The 21143-nt window shown below is 45.8% G+C and overlaps 1 protein-coding gene across 2 annotated transcripts in view; it reads left to right on the top strand.

Annotated features, from left to right (window-relative positions):
- Positions 1–21143, top strand: part of TNR (tenascin R) — a 487368-nt gene that overhangs the window by 386863 nt on the left and 79362 nt on the right. Inside the window, exons 3-5 of one of the 2 annotated variants that reach the window (XM_086342434.1) lie at positions 7812–8342; positions 10819–11295; positions 17676–17939. In XM_086342434.1, coding sequence (XP_086198560.1) covers positions 7844–8342; positions 10819–11295; positions 17676–17939 — 1240 coding nt within the window. In that variant the 5' untranslated portion in view covers positions 7812–7843. Of the gene's footprint in view, positions 1–7811; positions 8343–10818; positions 11296–17675; positions 17940–21143 lie in introns of those variants that run through there. The other variant, XM_086342435.1, reaches the window with a different exon arrangement.

Consider the following 21143-nt stretch of genomic DNA (forward strand, 5'->3'; position numbering starts at 1 on the left):
GTTGCCTCCAGTCTCCTCAGCTGCTTGTGGTGACAGAGATTCTGCATCTAGCTTAGAGGTACAGCCACCACCTCACACCAAAGCCAGACCACAGGTCTTAGAGCAGGCAGAACCCCTCTAAATGAGACCAACACATGGAACGTGGCATTCTTGGATACACCACAGGATTAGACCAGGCCTTCCTCGTAGGAAGTTAGTTGCAAAAATCTGCCCAGCAGCATCGCTAAGGAGTGCTATGGAAAGAGACCACGTGCAGAACGGTCAACATTCCTTGTGCTCCAGAGGAAACGGAGATGAAGGTAGAGAAGGAAGCCAGAAAGGGAAGCTTTCAGGGACACAAGAAAGGAAAGCCACTTTGAAATAATTATTAAGTGAAATGAGCTTAGCAAAACTTAGGGCACATTTATTAAGTAAGCTTTATATAAGCATAAGATTCATTCCCTTCCCACCTCCAGCAGGCTTCAGAAGAAATGACAAAAAGTGAAGCTTCCCATTCCATCCATCCCACCCCCTCTCTCTGCCTGCCCTCAGAAAGCATTCTCAGTCAAATGCAAATAGAGACACAAGAGGAAGCAGAGAGGTCCTCAGGGTAGTTAACAATAGCTTGTGACTGAGCGGGCTGGGGACCAGCCAGAGAGAGCTCAGAGAAGTGAGTAAAGCCAGAGGGGGCCAGGGCAAGCCCTGGGTTTCTGTAACTGATGGCTGGTGGGAACTGTCCTGGGAAAGGGTGAGTGCAAAAAATGTCTCCCGACCCCTCTAGGATCAAGGTTTACTGGCTTAGCTAGCAGTGCTCTTGATTCTTTGAGACAGTATGGAGGCTGGGCCCTTTTAAATAAAGAGCCAGCAGACAAGCTTTCCCTCCAGGGGGAGAAGCTAAGGCAATTTCTGGGGGTAGTAGCCTGGACTGGGTGGAGAAAACATTAAGCGAAAAGTCATCGCTGTCAGTAAGTCCTAAATCTGATCCTGGGAGAAGAGAGTGTTGATTTGTAAGAGCTCTCAGTCTTTTCATGAGAGTGCTATGCGGCTGCTAATTAAAGCTGCCTGAAAGAAACAGCAGCTAAGAGTACAAACCGTGGTCAGCAAGATCTGGGTTCAGCCTTGGCTCCTGTGCCCATTAGCTGTGAAATCTTGGTCACATTCTTCGGCCTTTCCTGGAGCTCATTTTCCTCATCCCCAATAACGGAACTTGAAAGAGGACCTACCACCATGCTGAAATCAACACAGCGCCCTGCTCTGCAACCCGTTTAGAGCGGGTCTGATGATGGGTGCCCCCTTTGGATTGGTTGTTGCCTGAGCCATGGGCTCTGCGCTCAGTTGTGTCTGACTCTCTGCAACCCCTTGCACTGTAGCCTGCCAGGCTCCTCTGCCCATGGAATTTTCCAGGCAAGATTACTGGAGTGTGTTGCTATTTCCTACTCCAGGGGATCTTCCTGATCCAGCGATCAAGCCCTCATCTTTTGCATCTCCTGAATTGGCAGGTGGATTCTTTACCACTAGCACCTCCTGGGAAGCCTGAGCCATGCCAGTTGCTAAATAACTCCTAAATGTCACCCCTCTTAGCATATAGGGTTGTTGTAAGGAATGAATGACATAATATAAGGAAAATGATTAAGTTGGTGCCTGGTAAATACTCAGTTCATTACTGGTATGTATTATGGGTTGAAATGTGTCCCACAAATAAGATAATGTTGCAGTTCTGACCCCAGTACCTCAGAATGTGACCTTAGCTGGAAATAGGGTCATTGGGGATGTAATTAGTTAGGATGAGGTTATACTGGAGTGATGAGTCCCTAATCCAAGATGACTGATGTCCTTGAAAGAAGATGGCCCCATGACGACACAGAGATGCAGGCAGACAGCAAAGTGAGGATGGAGGCAGAGACTGGAGAGATGTATCTACTCGCTGAGGAATGCCAAGCACTGCCCGCCATCACCAGAAGCTAGGAGAGAGGCATGAAATAGACTTTCCCTCGGAGCCTCAGAGGGGACTAACCCTGATGACATCTTCATTCTGGCCTTCTAGTCTCCAGAACTGTGAGAGAACGAAGTTCTATGGCTTCAGGCTACCAAGTTTGTGGTGATTTGTTATGACAGCTAAGAAACTAATACAGTATTATCATGGGTAGACTTCTCAAAGGATGATAAGACCATGAATTCATAAAACATCAGGAAACAGAAGTCTTTAACATTCATTTTAGTCCAATCTCTCATGTGATGCTTGAAAGCTCATCTTCAGCATTCTCACTGAGCAGTCTTGGGGCTTGTATTAGAACACCTCCAGTGACCAGGGACTCACTCCCTCTCCTGAAAACCCAATAGCTCCAAGTATTAGAAAAATTGTTCTTTACATGGAGCCCAAATCTTTTTCCTTGTAGATTCTCCCATCTGGGGGAAGTTACCTCCCTTGGACCTTTTGCTTTGTAAAAGCCCAATGCTGAAGCATTGAACAGCCCTTCAAATATTTGCGTTTCTTGAATAAGTCATATTTGTGCATTTATCAGTTTCGGCAAATGCAATTTCTTTTGTCTATAATGAATTTCTGTCTTCCCCACCTAAAGAGTCAGCTATTAAATTCCAGTTCCACATTATCATCTGATAGACCAAGTTATGCTGTAAGGAAAAGTCATACCAAAATCTGTGCTTCAAAAACCAAAGGTGTATTTCTCTCTTATGCACTGAATATCCACTGTGCCCAGCCAGGACACCCTTTATCATAGTCATTCAGATGGAGAAAGCAGTCACCATCTTGAACATTGCCAGGCATCATCAATGCAAAGAAGAAAGCTCTAGAGGGTAGTGGTCAGTCGCTTAGTCATGTCCAACTCTTTGCCATGATTCCATGGACTATAGCTGACCAGGCTCCTCTGTTCATGTGATTTCCCAGGCAAGAATACTGGAGTGGGTTGTCATTTCCTTCTCCAGGGGATCTTCATGACCCAGAGATTGAACCCAAGTCTCTTGTGTCTCCTACACTCACAGGTGGATTCTTCACCACAGAGCCACCTGGGAAGCCACCGGTCAGCAATTAATGACCCCCTGCCAAAGAAGTGATCCCTGTGAGCTCCTCTCACAACCATTGGCCAGTACCAGTGACATGGCCTCACCTTACCAACAGGGGGCGGGAAAACACAGGCCTGGAAGGAGTAGTCCTGCCACGTGTCTGGAAAGGCAGGCCAGAAGTACTTGGCAACTGTCGCTGCCTGTCACCCACCACCCTCTGCTCAGCTTCCCCCTGTGCCCCAGGCAAAGTTGCTGTGTCACTTCCAGCCTTCTCAGGGGCATTTTGTGTGTTTGTTGGTCATGATAATGATCACACTGCCTTGGCATTATATTTTCTTGTCTTTCCATCTCTTTCACAAGGCCAGTTGTTTCTCAAAGATAGGGACTAGGTCATCAGAACACTGGTATGTAAATGCATTTGAGAACAACGACCATATATATCCCCACAGTAAGAGCCCAGGTCCTTGTGATGGTTCACAAGGCCTTCTCTGATCTGGCCCCGACTCCTTCTCTGACCCCACCCCCCAGCTGCTCGCTCATTCACTGGCCTCCAGTTTCACTGTCACTCAAACTCACCAAGCCAGCTCCTGCATCAGGGCCCTCATCCTTGATATTCCCTTTGCCTGGAACGCTCTTCCTCAGCCGTCTGCTAAGCTCATTACTCACTTCCTTCAGGTCTCTGCTGAGCAGTCACCTCCTGGGACCAGCCTTCCCTGGCCAGGTGCTATAAGATATCCATGTGGCTCTACTGCCCTGGTGCCTCCTCTGCCTTCTTCTCTCTTCTTTTCCTCCACTGCAGTTACCACTTGCTGACATACCACAGTGTCATGATGAATGTTACATCATCATGTATTGAAGTATCATATAATATGCACTGTATCATATATTACATATGATACACAATATAACTGTGGGTATTTATGTGTTGTTTGCCCTCCCCCTACCACTCCTTCCCCCTACACACACACTTAAATATAACTTCTGTGAATAAAGAACCAGTGCAATAGTAGGTCCTCAATAAATATCTGTCAAAGGAATGAATGATAAAAGAACAATATCTCCGGAGCTATCACTTCCCTGGACAAGAATGCTAAACTCCTCCCTCTCCTATGACAGGAATTTGAGTACCTTCAGCAACCTCACCTCATGCGAAGAGTTGACTCATTGGAAAAGACTCTGATGCTAGGAGGGATTGGGGGCAGGAGGAGAAGGGGACGACAGAGGATGAGATGGCTGGATGGCATCACTGACTCGATGGACGTGAGTCTGGGTGAACTCCGGGAGTTGGTGATGGACAGGGAGGCCTGGTGTGCTGCGATTCATGGGGTCGCAAAGAGTCGGACATGACTGAGCGACTGAATTAAACTGAACTGAGCAACCTCACCACCCAGAAGTCATCAACAGTGAGTGCAGGACAGAACAAAACAGCCCCCTGCTCGGCCTAGTCTGGGCTTCCCAGGAGGCTAAGTGGTAAAGAATCTACCTGCCAAGCAGGAGATGCAAGTTCGATCCCTGGGTTGGGAAGATCCCTTGGGGAAGAAAATGGCAACCCACTCCAGTATTCTTACCTGGAAAATCCCATGAACAAAGGAGCCTGGCGGGCTATAGTCCATAGAGTGGCTGAAGAGTCAGACACAACTTAGTGACTAAACAACAGCAGCCTAGTCCATCTGTGCTTGCTCACTGGACTCTTTGCAACCCTTTGACTGCAGCCTGCCAGGCTCCTCTGTCCTTGGGATTTTCAGGCAAGAATCCCAGAGTGGGTTGCCACTTTCCTCCTCCAGGGGATCTTCCTGACCAGGGATAGAACCGGGTTCTTGTGTCTCCCGTGTCTCCTGCACTGCAAGCAAATTCTTTATCCACTTAGGCATCAAGAAAGTCCCATAGTCTGTATTGCAATTAATGAAGCCTGACTCTATAAATCAACTATACCTCAATAAGTAAGTAAATAAATATATACACAAATAAATAAATAAAGCCTGAGTCTAAATAAGGTTTTGGAAGTAACAAAAAATCACACTGTTGACTAATTCATAGTCAGTTTGGTTATTGACGAAAGTCTTGCGTTTTTCACAGTTAAAGCTATACTTTTCTCTCTACATATAATTTTGTAGCTGTTGCTTTAGACTTAGGTGTGGCACCTAATGTTTTTCCCTTTTAATTTTCCTGTCACTGATCTTCCTTTTCATTTCTTTCACTTACTTATTGAGTGTCTGCTCTGTGCAAAAAGCTATGTTAAGTGCTATGGGTGTTACATGATAATTACAATTCTTAGGAAAAAAAGCTGTTCAGCTATATCAACATGGATCAGACAATCCAACTCTAGTTTAGCAAATGAGGTAGCTAAGACTCTTAGCCTTAAGTGTAAATGTAAGTGTAAATGTACGTTAAATTACTTTTATCAGAAGCTTTCAATGATATAAGGGCAGATGCCACTCCAAGGATGCAATGCCTAGAGCATCTGAAAATGGGAAGCCTAGTAATGCCTCAGATAGAAGGGCTTGGAAAGAGCTTTGAGTCATGAGGGCAGTTTGGTTCAGACATGTCACTCCATCTATCCTTAAGGTTAACTCACCTCATCTGATGTAACCAGGGGATAGCCACCTCTCCCATCATTCCAGGAACCTCACACTTCTTTGAATCAGGGCATGGTAAGGTTGAACTTTCTGCTGTCAAATGATGGAGGGGATTTCTCACATGTTCCAGTGATTTCAAGGGAGTCCTAGGATAGGGGAAGAACCGGGCAGTCTGGCTCTAGAGTCTGGAATGGTAATAGCTCTACTCTGCTCTGCTTCCTCTTCATATTGGAAATGAAGATTTTAGTCTAATATGTAACATAGAAAATGTAATATTGGAAATGGTTTTCATAATTGTCACTAATATAGATTACTCTTAATAAAATCAACCCTCAGAAATTGTCCAGTTGAACCGCAATTGAAGAGAATAGTGAATAACTTGAGGATAATGCAAAGATATCAAGTGACTTGGAGAATGATTCAGCCTTTTCTCACCGGGCATTTACTCACTAATTCACCTGTTTATCCATCCATCCATGTATCCACCCACTTATTCATTCAACAACCATGGCATTAAGCACTTTTGCTGTCTTACACACATATTAAATACTGTGGCTAAAATGTGCGCTGCGTGCTCACTCAGTCATGTGACCCCATGGACTGCAGCCTGCCAGGCTCCTTTCTCCATGGGATTCTCCAGGCAAGAGTACTGGAGTGGATTACCATTTCCTTCTCCAGGAGATCTTCCTGACCCAGGGATCAAACCACGTCTCCTGTGTCTCCTGCATTGGCAGATGGATTTTTTATCCACTGAGTCACCTGGGAAGTCTATGGATAAGATGTGGTCTGACCTAAATTGACTAAGCAGTTTGGGTCCAGTGGGAGGAGGTAGGAGGTGGGGCTGGCAGGGGCAGAAGCAAAGGAAACTCATGGTCTAGTGTGGTAAATGCTCTCAGAGAGGGTTTCTAAGGAGTTGGGGATGAACTTAGCCGGTGCTGGGGATGCTCCTTAGCTTCCTAATGGAACAGGAATAAAAAGGTGAGAGCAGAATGCTTCGTGGAGGAAGAAACTGGCTCTAGTCCTAGCAAAACTTTCTAATCTCAATGTTCTCGGGAAGATCCCAGAACTAACACAATTTCCATCAGAGACTAGAGAAAACTGAACATTCTTTTCAGGAAAAGCACTGGAGCATAGCCATTAAGAACACAGGTTTTGGAGTCAGATCTGCATTCAAATCTTAAGCTTTCTAGGCAGAATTCACTCCATTACAAGATGGAGACAATCATAACATTCAATCATAAGGTTGTTTTGAGGGTCCAGTAAGATCCCACGTGAGGTGCACAGCACAGTCTGTACGCAGTATACATTCAGTTGATGTTAGCTGTCATTCATTGCCTTCTTCCCAAACTCATATATATACTTTCACTCTGCTCCTTTGTCCTTAATCTTCTTAGCTCTAACGTTACCTTTAGAACCGAAGTCTGTAAGCCTCTTTTCTCTGTTACACAGGGAGTACAAAAGAAATATAATTTCTGTAAAACTGATTTGCATTGTAGTAAATTTATCATGCTTCCTGGTTCTTGGTGACTAGGTAACCAGCAGAGGAGCTAATTCATTATTTTAGCAATTCAAACAGGACCTCGGAAGAAAGGCACCCTGCGGTCACGAAGCACTGGGACTGTACTAATGAGAAGATTAAAAAAAAGTTCAGCTTACACAGTTCCAGATAATCACAAATGTACCCAAGGATTATTAACAACCACAATTACCTGGAATAAGATTATCTGCCTGCTTGGTTATTCTAAAGTCAACTTGTATTTGAGTTTACAAGTTATTTTGAAGTGGCTGGCGGGGCCCCATCCTAATACACATCTGGGGAAATATGAGGGTATGCCTGTCTTCATGGTACCCAGCATCCTAATTCTCACCCAGAAGTGAAATGAAGCTCTGAGTTCTCCTAACCACAGAGCCCCTGTCTCGAGTCCTTGCAGGTCCTCTTTGTTGGAACCACCTGCCCAATGAGGGGCCAGACTCATACGTTCTAGATAAACCTTTTGGAAAATCAAAATGCCTTACTGCAGAAGCAGCGTCCATTCTCAGGGATTTCTCTAGAAGACAAAAGGCCCTGGGCTTTCATGACCCTGGTAGTCACTTCCCAAACATCCCCTTAAAAAGCTTCAGTGCTATCCTTTAGTTTTGTGGGACTGTGCATTGCACTGTGCCCAGGGGCAGGTCTCAGAGGCCATCTCGTTCATCCCGTGGTTTCTCTTGCATATTCCATGCTTTCTGCTGCAGGCTAGTCTTGAACCCGGAGCTCTACTGAGAGGATGGGGGCAGACAGGGAGACAGTGGTCTTGAAGAATGTGCTCATTGGCATCAACCTGATCCTTCTGGGCTCCTTGCTCAAGCCCTCGGAGTGTCAGCTGGAGGTCACCATGGGAAGGGTCCAGAGACCAGCGGTGGAGGAGGAAGGAGGCGCTGCCAGCTACAACGCATCTGGCAAGGAGCAGCCGGTGGTCTTCAACCACGTGTACAACATCAACGTGCCCCTGGATAGCCTCTGCTCCTCAGGGCTGGAGGCCTCGGCCGAGCATGAGGTGAGCACCGAAGACGAGGTGCTGACGGAGTACACGGGCCAGACCTCAGACCACGAGAGCCAGGTCACCTTCACGCACAGGATCAACCTCCCCAAGAAGGCCTGCCCGTGTGCCAGCTCGGCCCAGGTGCTACAGGAGCTGCTGAGCCGAATTGAGATGCTGGAGAGGGAGGTGTCTGTGCTGCGGGACCAATGTACCAGCAACTGCTGCCCAGAGAGTGCGGCCACAGGTAGAGTTCTGGAGCTTACAGCCAGTCTCCGCAGGGGAGGGAGGGCGCTGAGCAGACGGGGAGAGGGAATCTGGGTGATTACACCAGTGCCTCAGAAATCTGGCACCTCTTCACACAGAGGGGAAAAAAAAAAGTGCCCTGGTCTGCAGCTGTCTGTTAATATGCCTCTAAGATCTAAGTATGGTCCTTCCCCAGGGGATTCGGCATAGGGACTCTCTACAGCGCTTAGCCAGTCTGAAATACATTAACCTAATTTGGGGGGGATGAGTCAGGGAATGGTACATCGGTTCAGCACAGCAACTGCTGTGGCAAGCAGGGAATTTGATGTCTGTCTTCATTCATCTTTGGTTTTCACAGGCTGTTGAATTGATATCTATCCATGTTAACCGGAGGGACTAGAGAATGCAGGCGCTCTGTTCACTCCATCTCAGCCTTTCTCCAGTCCGAGAAAATTACAGTCATCAAAATCTCAGAGGACCTGGCCCCATCTTCTCCGGCAAGCTGGAAGTTTCAGCCCCTGCCCCCTCCACCAAAACACGGGGCTGTGCATGCATGTGCATGCACACGCACTCACAGAGCTTCTTACAAGCCTCTCCCCAATCCAATCTGGAACTTGGATATCTAGCCTCACCCACATCCTAACTACTAACACTTATGAATGACTCTTTTGACCTCTCTGGGAGAAGTCAGCTCATCTTCAGGGCCAGACTTCCTGACTTCATGTCCTATCTCTGCTATTTGCTAGCCTGTGACTTGAACAAGTTGCTTAACCCATGCGTTCCTTTTCCCCTCGACAGACTAGAACAACAAGGAGCTATTAAATATAAAAACCTCCACTCAGATGAAAGCCCGGCCTCTGGTAGGCACTTCATATTCAGTAGTTATTATCAGCAGATCCCCATGAGCAGAAAGTGTGTTCCCTTTTGTGCCCAGCTTCTCTCACCCAAAACAGTACCTTCTACCCATTCGATTCAGTCTGTAATGAGAAAAGGACTGTGTCTTACTATCTTGGGTTCAAGCTCTTACCTCTCTAGGGTCTAATATCTCAAGCCTTGCCCAAGGATGAAAGAGGTGTCAGGAATGGCATTTTAATAGGGAGAAATGGCCCACATGTCCAGAGAGATGTCCAACACATTCATTCTGAGACACCAAGACTGTGGGTAGTCTTTGAGAAGAGAAATATTTCTTGGGTTTTCTCACCTCTTCCTCCTTATAACCAAAACTATAAACAATCTGAAACTGAGGACAAAGTCCAGGTGTTCAAACTCTCCTTCCTCAGTGAGTTCACTTTTTCAGTGGAATTGGGGAATATAGGAAAGACACAGGTGTCCATGGACATGGGTCTTCAATGCCTGGGAAGCTGGTGGCTTCTGTAAGTGGGCTTTTTTTTTTTTTTTTTTTAACCAGCTTCCCACCAGGTTCCCTGGGAAGATGTGAAAAGATCTATAAGGAAGATCTATGTTAACCAATGTCAGTATAGTATCCTTTCAGGCCATGGGGGGAGGGGGTGCATGAAGTGGCAAAATTAAACAAGGACATAACTTACTTGACTTCCTATCCCCAAGGCCAAGTGCCGAGAAGGATGCCAAGCAAGTACTGCTATGGTGTTCGTTTAATAAGTTTGTTTGATTCATGCTGGACAGATAAATTAACCACTCTAGTTATTGCATGATAAAGCCTAGGGCCAGAGATACGCGTAGAATCCTAAAAAGATCACAGCAAACAGTCACCAAATGAGACAAATTCTGGGAAACCTTTTAAGTGACCCTGGAGCTGAGCTGTGAAGGATGAGCAGTTAGTTAGATGGTGGGAAGGAGAGGAATAGGAAGCATCTGCAGCACATGTGATCTTGACCTGCCTCACAGGCCTGATTCTCAGCCTCCATCCCCTCGGTCCCCTTTAGTCCCCAGTGCCAGCACCTGGGCATGTTGGTCAGGGACTGCTCCCAGGCTCTGAGAACCTCCTTGACCTGCTCAGGGTAGAGAACGGACGAGCCTGAGGATCGACACCCTCCAGGGACAGCCCTTCAACCCAGTTGAGGTGTGGCTTGCCCTGTGGCCAGAAGACCCTGCAGGACTGAACCCAAGTCACCCTCCCTGGGCCTTTGCCTGATAATATGCTTGGCTTGGGCTCCTCCCTCCCTGGTCTCCCCTTCTCCCCAACCAGTTTTTTCCTGGGAGCACCTCCCAATTAGTCACTAGGGAATCCAAGCCAAGACACACTGCAGGTGAGCTCCTAAAGGACAAGGGACCCAATCTCACTCATCCTTACCCTCAACACTATGCCAGACATACACAACCCACATTAGGTAAAAAGATTCATGAAGCTGTTGACATGCCAAGCTAGCTTGAGCTTCTCTCTCAGCAACACAAATTTGGTCAGTGAGCAAGCCGAGGTCTTGGCCTGCCCCCCTCCCCGTACCCCACTGCCAGGAGGTTTCACAGCTGCCCTTTGACCTTCTCCTTGGCCATTCCAGGACAACTGGACTATATCCCTCACTGCAGTGGCCATGGCAACTTTAGCCTGGAGTCCTGTGGCTGCATCTGCGATCAAGGCTGGTTTGGCAAGAACTGCTCCGAGCCCTACTGCCCCCTGGGCTGCTCCAGTCGGGGCGTGTGTGTGGACGGCCAGTGCGTCTGTGACAGCGAGTACAGCAGGGATGACTGCTCAGAACTCCGGTGCCCAACCGACTGCAGCTCCCGGGGGCTGTGCGTGGACGGGGAATGCGTCTGCGAAGAGGCCTACACGGGCGAGGACTGCAGCGAGCTGAGGTGCCCCGGGGACTGTTCGGGGAAGGGGATCTGTGCCAACGGTACCTGCCTGTGCCAGGAAGGCTACGTCGGTGAGGACTGCGGCCAGCGGCGGTGTCCAAATGCCTGCAGCGGCCGAGGACACTGCCAGGAGGGGCTGTGCCTCTGTGAAGAGGGCTTCCAGGGCCCTGACTGCTCAGCAGGTAGGGAGGGGGGCTCCGCGGGGCCGTTGGCAAGGGCGGTCCAGCCAGCTAGCAGGAGGCGGGAAGAGATATAGGAGGGAAAGTGAATTTAGGCCAAAGAATTGCCAGATGGGTCGTGCTCCTCTGCTTTCCGAGAGAGGTGATGTCTTGAGTCGATCACAGTTGACAACATGGGTTTAAGGGGAGAAGAGTGGAAACCAGAAAAGGTCAAGTTTGGGATGAAAGCTGAATCTTACCCCGAGGCTGGAACAAAGTCAATGGTAATAATGGAGACAGCATTTCACTGTCCTTGAGATGGAAGAAAGCGAAGAGTCAAGGGACCCCTTAGGCAAGGGACCCCTCTCTAACTCAGCGGACTTCCCAGAGCTCCACCCACTCTGAAATATTCCCCTTTCCTGTTGCCATATTCTGAGGACACTCCTTTCACAATGCTAGTTTATGAGATGGGGCATGGTCTGTGATAATCAGACTCACTGGGCACTCTGGTTATTTTGGGAGCTTCCATATGGCAAAGTTATTAATTTATGAAATGATCTAGAATCCACATGGATGAAAGTATTTACAGGCGAGGAATTATGTGTAAACAGGAATAAATTTCTAAAGCCCTCCATTAAGCAAGAACTCACAGTCTAACTAAAACGCTATGATTCAGTTTGTTCCAAAGGACATATAACAAACTGGAATCAACCCCACATGTGTCTACATCATGAAACCAACACAAGGGTGATGTCCCAAAAGGAGGCCCCAAGTCCATCAGTGAGAACATACCAATATTTTATTGGAGATCATTTTCTTTTGCCTAAAATCAGATTATTTTTCATTATCTCTCTGTGACTGCTCGTCATCTTCTAAATCAGTGACTGTCTCTGATAAATTTGTATTTTAAACAATACAGATTGAGTGATTGATCTTCATCCTTCTCATTCATAGTACAATCTGTAACAGTTGGCTCAGAGGGCTCATTGGGAAGATTTAAAATAAAAAAATAACAAGAAACAAACATTATTAAATCTTCTGATGAGTTGATTCTAGGAATTTTTCTGATCAGATTTCTGACCTCAGTTTAAGGGGGAGATTCTGGGAGGCCAGGTCTTTTATTCTTGAGCATCAGCAGTGATTCCCACCTACGTACCAGAGCAGTCAGACAAGTCTTCTGCACCTGCAACTTAAATTTCTTTTGAAAGATGAATGCAACAAGGTAAAGAAAAAAAAACAATTCACTGCTTAGGAAAAAAAATGTTTCTCCATTTTTCCCATAGTCAATGGTTTCATGCAGCCTCATACTTTTGTTTACTGAATATCTTTCTGAAAATATAGTCATTATACCAATTGTTCAGAAGGAAAATTCAAGCAGAAATTAAGCTGCATCATTTACAAACCCAAGGTCACTAGTAATTGCTGGAAAGGGGACACTGAAGCATGATCCCAGCTCTCACTCACAGGACAAGGCTCTATGAGGCCCCATCAGAGGACGCTAAGTGTTCTTCTGGGCCCTTCTTTATGTGTGGCTGCTGTATAGTTCACATTCTTCTTAATAAAACTTGTCTCTGTTGGGTTGTACATACCTGTCATGTTCTTCCTGACCCTCCTTTTCCACCGGGATGGGTTCATTTGCAAATGGAACCTTAATCGGATCCAGAGTACAAACTGAGCTGGAGATGACCCTTCTGGTCACGTGGGGAAGACTCAGCAGCTGCTAGCGTAACTACAACTAGGCTGAACTCAATCCATGAGCCACATGTTACCTCCAACACGTTACCTCTGTGCCATTTGATTGCGGAAGACTTTTAGACAACCAGATAAATTACTTTATAGGTTCCCAAAGCACGTGAGGAGGGACAGTTGCATAATTTCCATCTGTTTCTATAGCAACCATGGAGCCACCACTCATTGCTGGAGGTGCTGCTCTCAATGCTTGTCTTTTAAACCAAATGCCATGGGTCTCTTCCAGAGAAGTATCTAGGTCATTATCTAAAGTGCTACTTCGCCTGCTCTTGGTGAGAAGGCTCCAGGAGAGGGGCTGTTTACCGGCTGTTTGACATTTCCGGCCAGATGCGCACAAGCCAGTATTACTATTCGTCTCACCAACAGCAGGAAGGGGAGGAGAGAGGAGAGTGGGGAAGGTGAAACCGAGGAGAGCCATAACACACTTCCTGACTTTCCTTTCTCTCTGGCAAGGGCATGGAGAATGGAGGCCCATTGTGTGGACTTCATTCTGAGGTCCCTTAGCCTGCTAGAGCTTGAATGCAATTGAATAGAGTTGACAAGACCACTCTACTTGACTCCCAGCCTTGATCTTTCTCACAGTGGGCCATGAGACCAGATCTCAACCTTTCTGCCTCTACTCTCTGGCCGGGTAAAGATAATAGAACAACAACAAAAAGAATATGAACACTTAAACCAGGCCTTAGAAAGAAGCTACTCGGGGCTTCTCATTTTACAAACTGAAAAAGCAGCAGTCCTGGGAGACAGGAAGATTTTTCCAGAGCCAGACAGCTAATTAATGGCAGAACAAGAATAAGAACTCTGGTCTCCTACCAACTTATAGCACTCTTGAATCCTCCCTAGGATGCTAAGTAGAGTGGAATTGGAAAATAAAAATGGTAAAAGCCACATGCATAAAGAAATAGTCTTTTGATATGAAAGCTGAGCTCTGTCAGGTGATAAAAAAATATTAAGTGTTGGAGACAGGATAGGGGTGCTCATTCAACCATTTGTCCACATGTGCCCCCAGCGAAGGAGGTTAGTGTGGGAGGTGGCCAGTGAACTGGTCACAAGTCCCTGTGAAGAAGCAGGATGAAAGAACCACCAGAGTTGGGGCTTGAAACAATCCAGAAAGCCATTCTTTGGACTTTGGTCAGACATGCAGAGATTCATCACCATCAGCCTCTGTGTTGGCCAGCACTGCAGCCAGTCCCAACTTTGGCACCCGACCTCACTCACTCCTCTGAGCAAGACACTTCATGGAACTAATTCCAACTGCTCTCACCGCATATATGCAAAATTGATGCCAGATCTAAAAAGTAAACAGCATGGCATCTTTGCAGATAAGCAACTCCAGTTCCTCAAGCTACAGTTAATTCTTTTTAACTGCCTGCTCATCCATAAGTTCCAAGTTGGAGCCCCAAATAAAGCAAGACTAAAAATACTTTGTGTGGTTTTCCTTTGGTCCAATGGTTAAGAATCTGCCTGCCAATGCAGGGGATACAGGTGAGATCCCTGCTCTGGGAAGATTCCATATGCCATGGGGCAACTAAGCCAGTGTGCCACAACTACTGAAGCCCATGTGCCCAGGGCCCATGGTCTGCAACAAGGGAAGCCACCGCAATGAGAAGCCTGCCCACTGCAACAAAGAGAAGCCCCCGTCCACAGCAACTAGAGAAAGCCCTCATGCAGCAAAGAAGACCCAGTGCAGCCAAAAATAAATAAATAAAAGAATACTTTGCATCAGCCCCACTAAATTCCTTGAATCAAGGCATACGGCTCTTTTATAGTTTGCTTTCTAGTTCAATATCATTTAATTTTATAAGAATTATTGACACCCAGTGTATACAGCATCTGCTAAATTATAGGGTGAGTGTTGATGGTCTCTTCTGCTGAGCCACTGCTCTCAAGAATGCTTCTTCCACCATGGACATTATTGCTTCTTTCTCATCAGACATGAAGGTTGTTTTTCCCACCACCCAGGCTCAGGTCTCAAGATTAAAAATTTGCCAAGCTAAGTTGTCAAGATGAGAAAATCCTTCTGCAGACTTTTTAACTTTAAAATCCTCAAATGTGCTGTTTGGATCATTTTCTATTGTCATGATTAGCTTTATTTTCTGGAGAAAGGAACAAAAAATGAATTCACCGACTTGTTCTGAATGCCTAAGAATTGTTGGTGACGGAATTTGGAATGGCCATTTCTGTCACCATGACAGGAGGAGTCCCACATTGGAAACTTGGAATTAATGTGTTGAATCACAAAAGGCAGGCACTAGAGAATCCTTCTTAAAAGAGGTTTCTGACCACTAGGATAAGCACCAGTCTGGAATTTCCATCCTAAAAGACAGTCTGAATTATTTGCTGATGTAGTTTATTTTTGAGGCTCTGTACAAATGAAAGAAAGCATTTGGCACAATCCATAACCCATCCTACAAATTGTAGGGGGAAGAACATCCAGGGTAGAAAAGTGTAGACTGAGTGTAGAAGACCTTCGCTTGATGATCAGTTCAGCTATGACCCAACTCCCTTACTTTGGGCAAGTCCTTTTGCCGGGGTCTGTTTCTGCATTTGTAAAGTTGAAATAATTATATCTTCCCAATCTACCTCATAAAGCTGCTATTAAAAGATTTTTTTAAAAAAATTCTAGTTAGATGGTGCTTCATAGACCAAGATGCTATGCAAATGTAAGTTGTATTGCACACTGACTTAGAGTTCCTAAAATCATTGCACCTGGGTTCAAATCCTAGCTTCTGTATTCGATTGTGTGACCCAGTTTTCTTCTCTGTAAAACAGGGGTAAAAATAATACTGATCCCATAGTGTTGGTGAGAGGATGAGATGAGAAAATCCATGTCAGAATGTTTAGCCTAGTGCTTGGTGCATAATAAATAATTAATATAATCATGCAAAATACTGTTGGTTCTATATATCAACTGTTCCTTCTTTGGTCCAAGAGTCATTCGGTATACATTATACAGGCTAACCCAAAGATCTTAGTGGAATTCATAGCTCAATCATGTCAGAGTTAGAAACAATACAAGCTTACAAGTTATTTGAAACTTTATTTAAATTTCATTTACATACATCTAGCTATATAAATTGTTAAAAATAATGTTAATTTTGTTTGTTTGTTTTGGTCAACATATGACTTCTTAAATCACAAGAAGTTCTGCTATCTAGACTGTTTCAAACCATGAATAGTTCCTGAAGCAAATGCCCAGTACTGCAAATATATGTTCCTAATGCCCATCATATGAGTCTTCATTTCTGCCTCTGATGAGGATTTGAGGTTGAGCAGCATAGAGAGCAGGCACTTTCCACTCACATGGCCCCGTGACTAGCAGTCCTCAGTCCTCTGCTTGTGTAAAGGGAAAAGAGTGAGAATTCTCAGAAAATTCAACACCAATGACAACACTTAAGCTAAACAAAGCCTCCACTACACATAACTTTATAAGTTAATTATGACTACTTAAATACTGGCCTGATCTTTGATTTCATCTACAGGCAGGTCCAATTACAGGCACACTGGTATTAACTTCCTAATTGGTCTTTAAGTTTCAATTGTTTCATACCCCCACTACCACTGAATCTTCACTTCCCCAGGGAACCATACATGAAGGCTGTTGAATAGTCTTTGAGAAGTAGAACAGGAATGCTCCTTTGTCATCATCTCCTATGTCAAGGTTAATAAAAATTTGTGTAACACAAGTTACATTTCCAGAGTAATCTGATAACAATTATGTATTAAACTACCAAAAATATTAGCTAACATATGCTGTTAAATATCTAACAACTAGCTCTCTGAGGGAAAAAATAACAAGCTCCACTTTGTAGCATTTGCCAGCTCCCATGGTATAAATACTCCCACCACAGCCAGTTTCAAAGTACCAGCATGAAGTCACTAAATGTTGAGCTGGGAACAGCTGTGCACTAGAATACAATCAAATAGTACTGGGTTGGCGAAAAAATTCATTTGGGTTGTCCACCCAGTTCATGGAAAACCCGAACGAAATTTTTGGCCAAATATTTCTTCCCCAGTGGCTCAGTGGTAAAGAACCCGCCTGTAATGCACAAGACATGGGTTCGATCCCTGGGTTAGGAAGATCTCCTGGAGGAGGAAACAGCAACCTGTTCCAGTACTGTTGCCTGGAAGTCCCATGGGCAGAGGAGCCTGGTTGGCTACAGTCTATGGGATCGCAAAAAGTCGGACACGACTTAGCAACTGAGCACGCATGCACTATTTCTACCAAAGAGATACAACACAGGTGAATTGCCTTAAGGGCACAGATAATAGTATAATGCAGCGAAGTCGTTTGCCAGTGATGAGCCTGGAGTATTTATTACTTTTGTTCTTAAGGTAATTATCTAATTCTAAGTTTAGACGATTTCATGTTTCACAATGACTATTTAAAAATGTCTCGCAAAATTTGACAACTAACTTTTCCAAGCCAGTAGGAGCAGGCTCCAGCCCACTACTAACTCAGGGCCCTGTAGAGATGAGAGTACTGAGCACAGAAAAGACAAGAACCTGCCTGCCAAGGGACTTCCTGATCACTCCAAGTCAGTGGGCTGAGAGCACACAGACAGGGCACGTGGGGTGAGAGGTGAGGAAGTTGAGTCCAGCGTGGGGAAGGCAGACCTCTGAGCTCATGCTATCTGTGTATTGCCTCCTGGTAGTTGCCCCTCCAGAGGACTTGCGAGTGGCTGGTATCAGCGACAGGTCCATTGAGCTGGAATGGGACGGGCCGATGGCAGTGACGGAATATGTGATCTCTTACCAGCCGATGGCCCTGGGGGGCCTCCAGCTCCAGCAGCGGGTGCCTGGAGATTGGAGTGGCGTCACCATCTCAGAGCTGGAGCCAGGTCTCACCTACAACATCAGCGTCTACGCTGTCATTAGCAACATCCTCAGCCTTCCCATCACTGCCAAGGTGGCCACCCGTACGTACCATTTCCCCCTCCTGCTTCATTTTTCTTTTCTCCTACATGAGATCATGGGCATTCATGATGGTAGTGTCTTTTCTTAATTCTTCAGGGATGCCTGCAGTTATCATTGCTCTCAAGGGGAAGGGCTTCCAATGTGACCCACTTAGGAAAGGGCACATCATTAAAAAGACACTTCCAAAAGAGCAGAGTTTCCACAGCCCAGACAGCCCCTATCTATTATAGAGCCAAAAGGACAAAAAGTACTGTAATTGTTGAGTTTTGACTTGTTATAAGCTTGAGTCTGATTAGAAGTCAAGGAAAGTATGAGACTTACACAGACTTTGAATCTAGTTAGAGATTCAAAACCAGCAGATATGAAATAGGACATATAATAAGCAAGTGCTAAATGGTATATCACAGATGGCGAGTGTATAGCACAGTGGGAAAAAAAATCTTATTTAAAACCACAACTGAAAACACCCACTTCTCCTCAGAGAGAGGTGGCATTATGTCTTTGTAATCTTTTGTTTAGTAAAATACCCTGATGGTCCATTTCGATTATAAACATTGAATCTCTAAAGCATCATTTAGGAAGAGTCAATGGGCAAAAGAGAGACACAGAGCATGCTAAACCCTTTTCTATGAGAAATGGAAGTTTCTCTTTTTTATTTATAACAGAGGAACTGCTATAGGTATGTATCTATATTTTGCATGCTTATTTAAGAACAGAAACATTTTAAAAGATTGCATATCAACTATTAACATTAGTTACATCAAAGAGCGGAATAAGAAAGAGATGGGAAGGGGCTTTTATTTAGTTTTCTTTATATACTTCGGAATTCTTCAATTGTCTTTCCAACCCCACTTCTCCAGCTCTCAAATGCCAGCTGGGCATTGTACAATTCAATTCAACTCAATATCTATCCACCTGGAGTTAGCATCAGATCCAACAAGCTAAAAATCTCAGTCTCTCAGGGCTGCTTCCACATCGGTTTTCAGCCACGGGTCCCAGGTTGTCACGGGTCCTCTGAATAGCCAGCTCTACATTTAAGGGGTTCCCACAACCCCTCCTTAATTTGGTAATTCCTTAGAACTCACAGAGCTCAAGAAAGCACTTTGCTCTCTATAACCAATTTCTTAGAAAGGATGCAAGTCAAGAACAGCCAAATGGAAGATATACATAGGGCAAAGTATGGTGTGTAGGGTTTCCATGTTCTCTCTGCACAGGAACTCTCAGTAACTCCACGTGTTCACCAACCCAGGAGCTCTCAGAACCCCATTGCTTAGGGCCTTTATGGAGGTTTCATTATGCAGGCATGATTGGTAAAACCCCTAGCCATTGGTGATTAACTCAAGTCAGCCCCTTTCCCCTCACTGGAGGTTGGGGGCAGAAGTTCCAAACCTCTCCCTAAATCACTTTTGGGTTTTTCTTCAAACCAGCTATCTAGGAGGCCCGGGCTACCAGGTATCTCATAATCATACAAAACATACTCTTTTCCCTCTGGGGATTCCTAGGGTTTTAGGAGCTGTTGTGTTAGGACAAAGACCAAATACTTTTTTTTTATTACATCACAGAGATTTTAGTAGTGGCAGGAAACCAGAACAAGATGTGACCATGAAATATCAGCCCCTGGGTTGGTAAATGAGACTTATCACCAAATATGGGATGAGTGATCCAAGTCCATTTGGTGTAGGTCTCAAATGACAAGATGGTATTTGGGTAACAAATGCCAAGAAAGTTCAGAATAAGAAGAGGTTGAAGTAGGAAGGTGGTGTTGATGGTTGGAGAAGGCAATGGCAACCCACTCCAGTACTCTAGCCTGGAAAATCCCATGGACGGAGGAGCCTGGTAGGCTGCAGTCCATGGGGTCGCTAAGAGTCAGGCACGACTGAACGACTTCACTTTCACTTTTCACTTTCATGCATTGGAGAAGGAAATGGCAACCCACTCCAGTGTTCTTGCCTGGAGAATCCCAGGGATGGGGGAGCCTGGTGGGCTGCTGTCTATGGGGTCGCACAGAGTCGGACACAACTGACGTGACTTAGCAGCAGCAGCAGCAGCAGCTCATGGTTAAGAACCCGCCTGTCAATGCAGGAGACATAAGAGATGGGGGCTGGGTCCCTGGGTCAGGAAGATCCCCTGGAGGAGCTCATGGCAACCCACTCCAGTATTCTTGCCTAGGAAATCCCATGATCGGAGAATCCTGGAGGGCTACAGTCCATAGGGTCGAAAAGAGTCAGACGCGACTGAAGCGACTGAGCACACACGCACCAAGGAGAAAGAGTTGGCTTGGTAGGCTTCGTGGAGGCCAGGGTCTTGAGTTGTGCTGCAAGCATAGGGCAGGCAGAGGGGAAAAGATTTAAGAAGTCATTTTGTCCCCTTGCTTCTCAGGTGACAAAGATCCTGTTAGAATATTGGACTCCCCCCTCTGAATGCTGACTTTTTTAAAATATGCCTATAATTATCTCTGTTTATATCTGACCTTTTTTTTTTTTTTCTTCTTCAATTCCTCTGGTGCCTGAGAACCAGTTTAAAATATCTGCAGTGATCGCGTAGAGAGGCAGGTCACCATCTGCTGCTTTCCCCACCTTGCTCTGGGATGAGTCACCACAGCGAGAGCCTGGCCCGACTCCCAGGCCTCTCTGCTCTGATCCGCGTGCACCACGCGCCGTGGTGAGGTTTCCATCTCCCGTGGCGTTTATTCTGCCGATTCAGGGCATCCCCTCGGGCAAGCTCCCAGGTGACAAGGACAGAATCATGTAAACTCACCTGATGCACCTTCAAGTGGGTTCAGGAGCTGCCCTGCCTTTCACCAAGAAGGAAGCTTCCAAACAGGAAGGAGGAGAATCTGTCCATCTTCCAATGGGAGGGTCCCAGGAGAGGTGCAGCTAAAAATGGGATCAGGCTCCCTGGAGAAGTGAGAAAAGTCGTGCCGTCGTATTTCAGGGCTGGTAACTGGAACTCCATTAGGACCAGTCTACTTCCACCTGTGTGCGCATGTGTGTGTTTGGGGGCGGGAGGGGTGGGAGGGTGTGGGGAGTGGAAAGCCAGGGAATCAGGAGAGGAACTAAAAACAAGATTGAGGTGAAGGTGAGTGAGGGAGAGAGGGAAGAGAGAACCAAGCAAAAGCTGGAGAAAGAAAAGCAGGAACTCGTGGAGCGAAAGCAGAAACTCCAGTATCTGTTACTGTCCCTTATTTACACCCTTGCTTGGCTTGG

This window comes from Bos grunniens, chromosome 16 (genome assembly GCF_055505025.1).
Source record: "Bos grunniens cultivar Pamir isolate PY7600 chromosome 16, Bosgru_T2T1.0, whole genome shotgun sequence".
In the NCBI taxonomy this organism is placed as follows: Eukaryota; Metazoa; Chordata; class Mammalia; order Artiodactyla; family Bovidae; genus Bos; species Bos grunniens.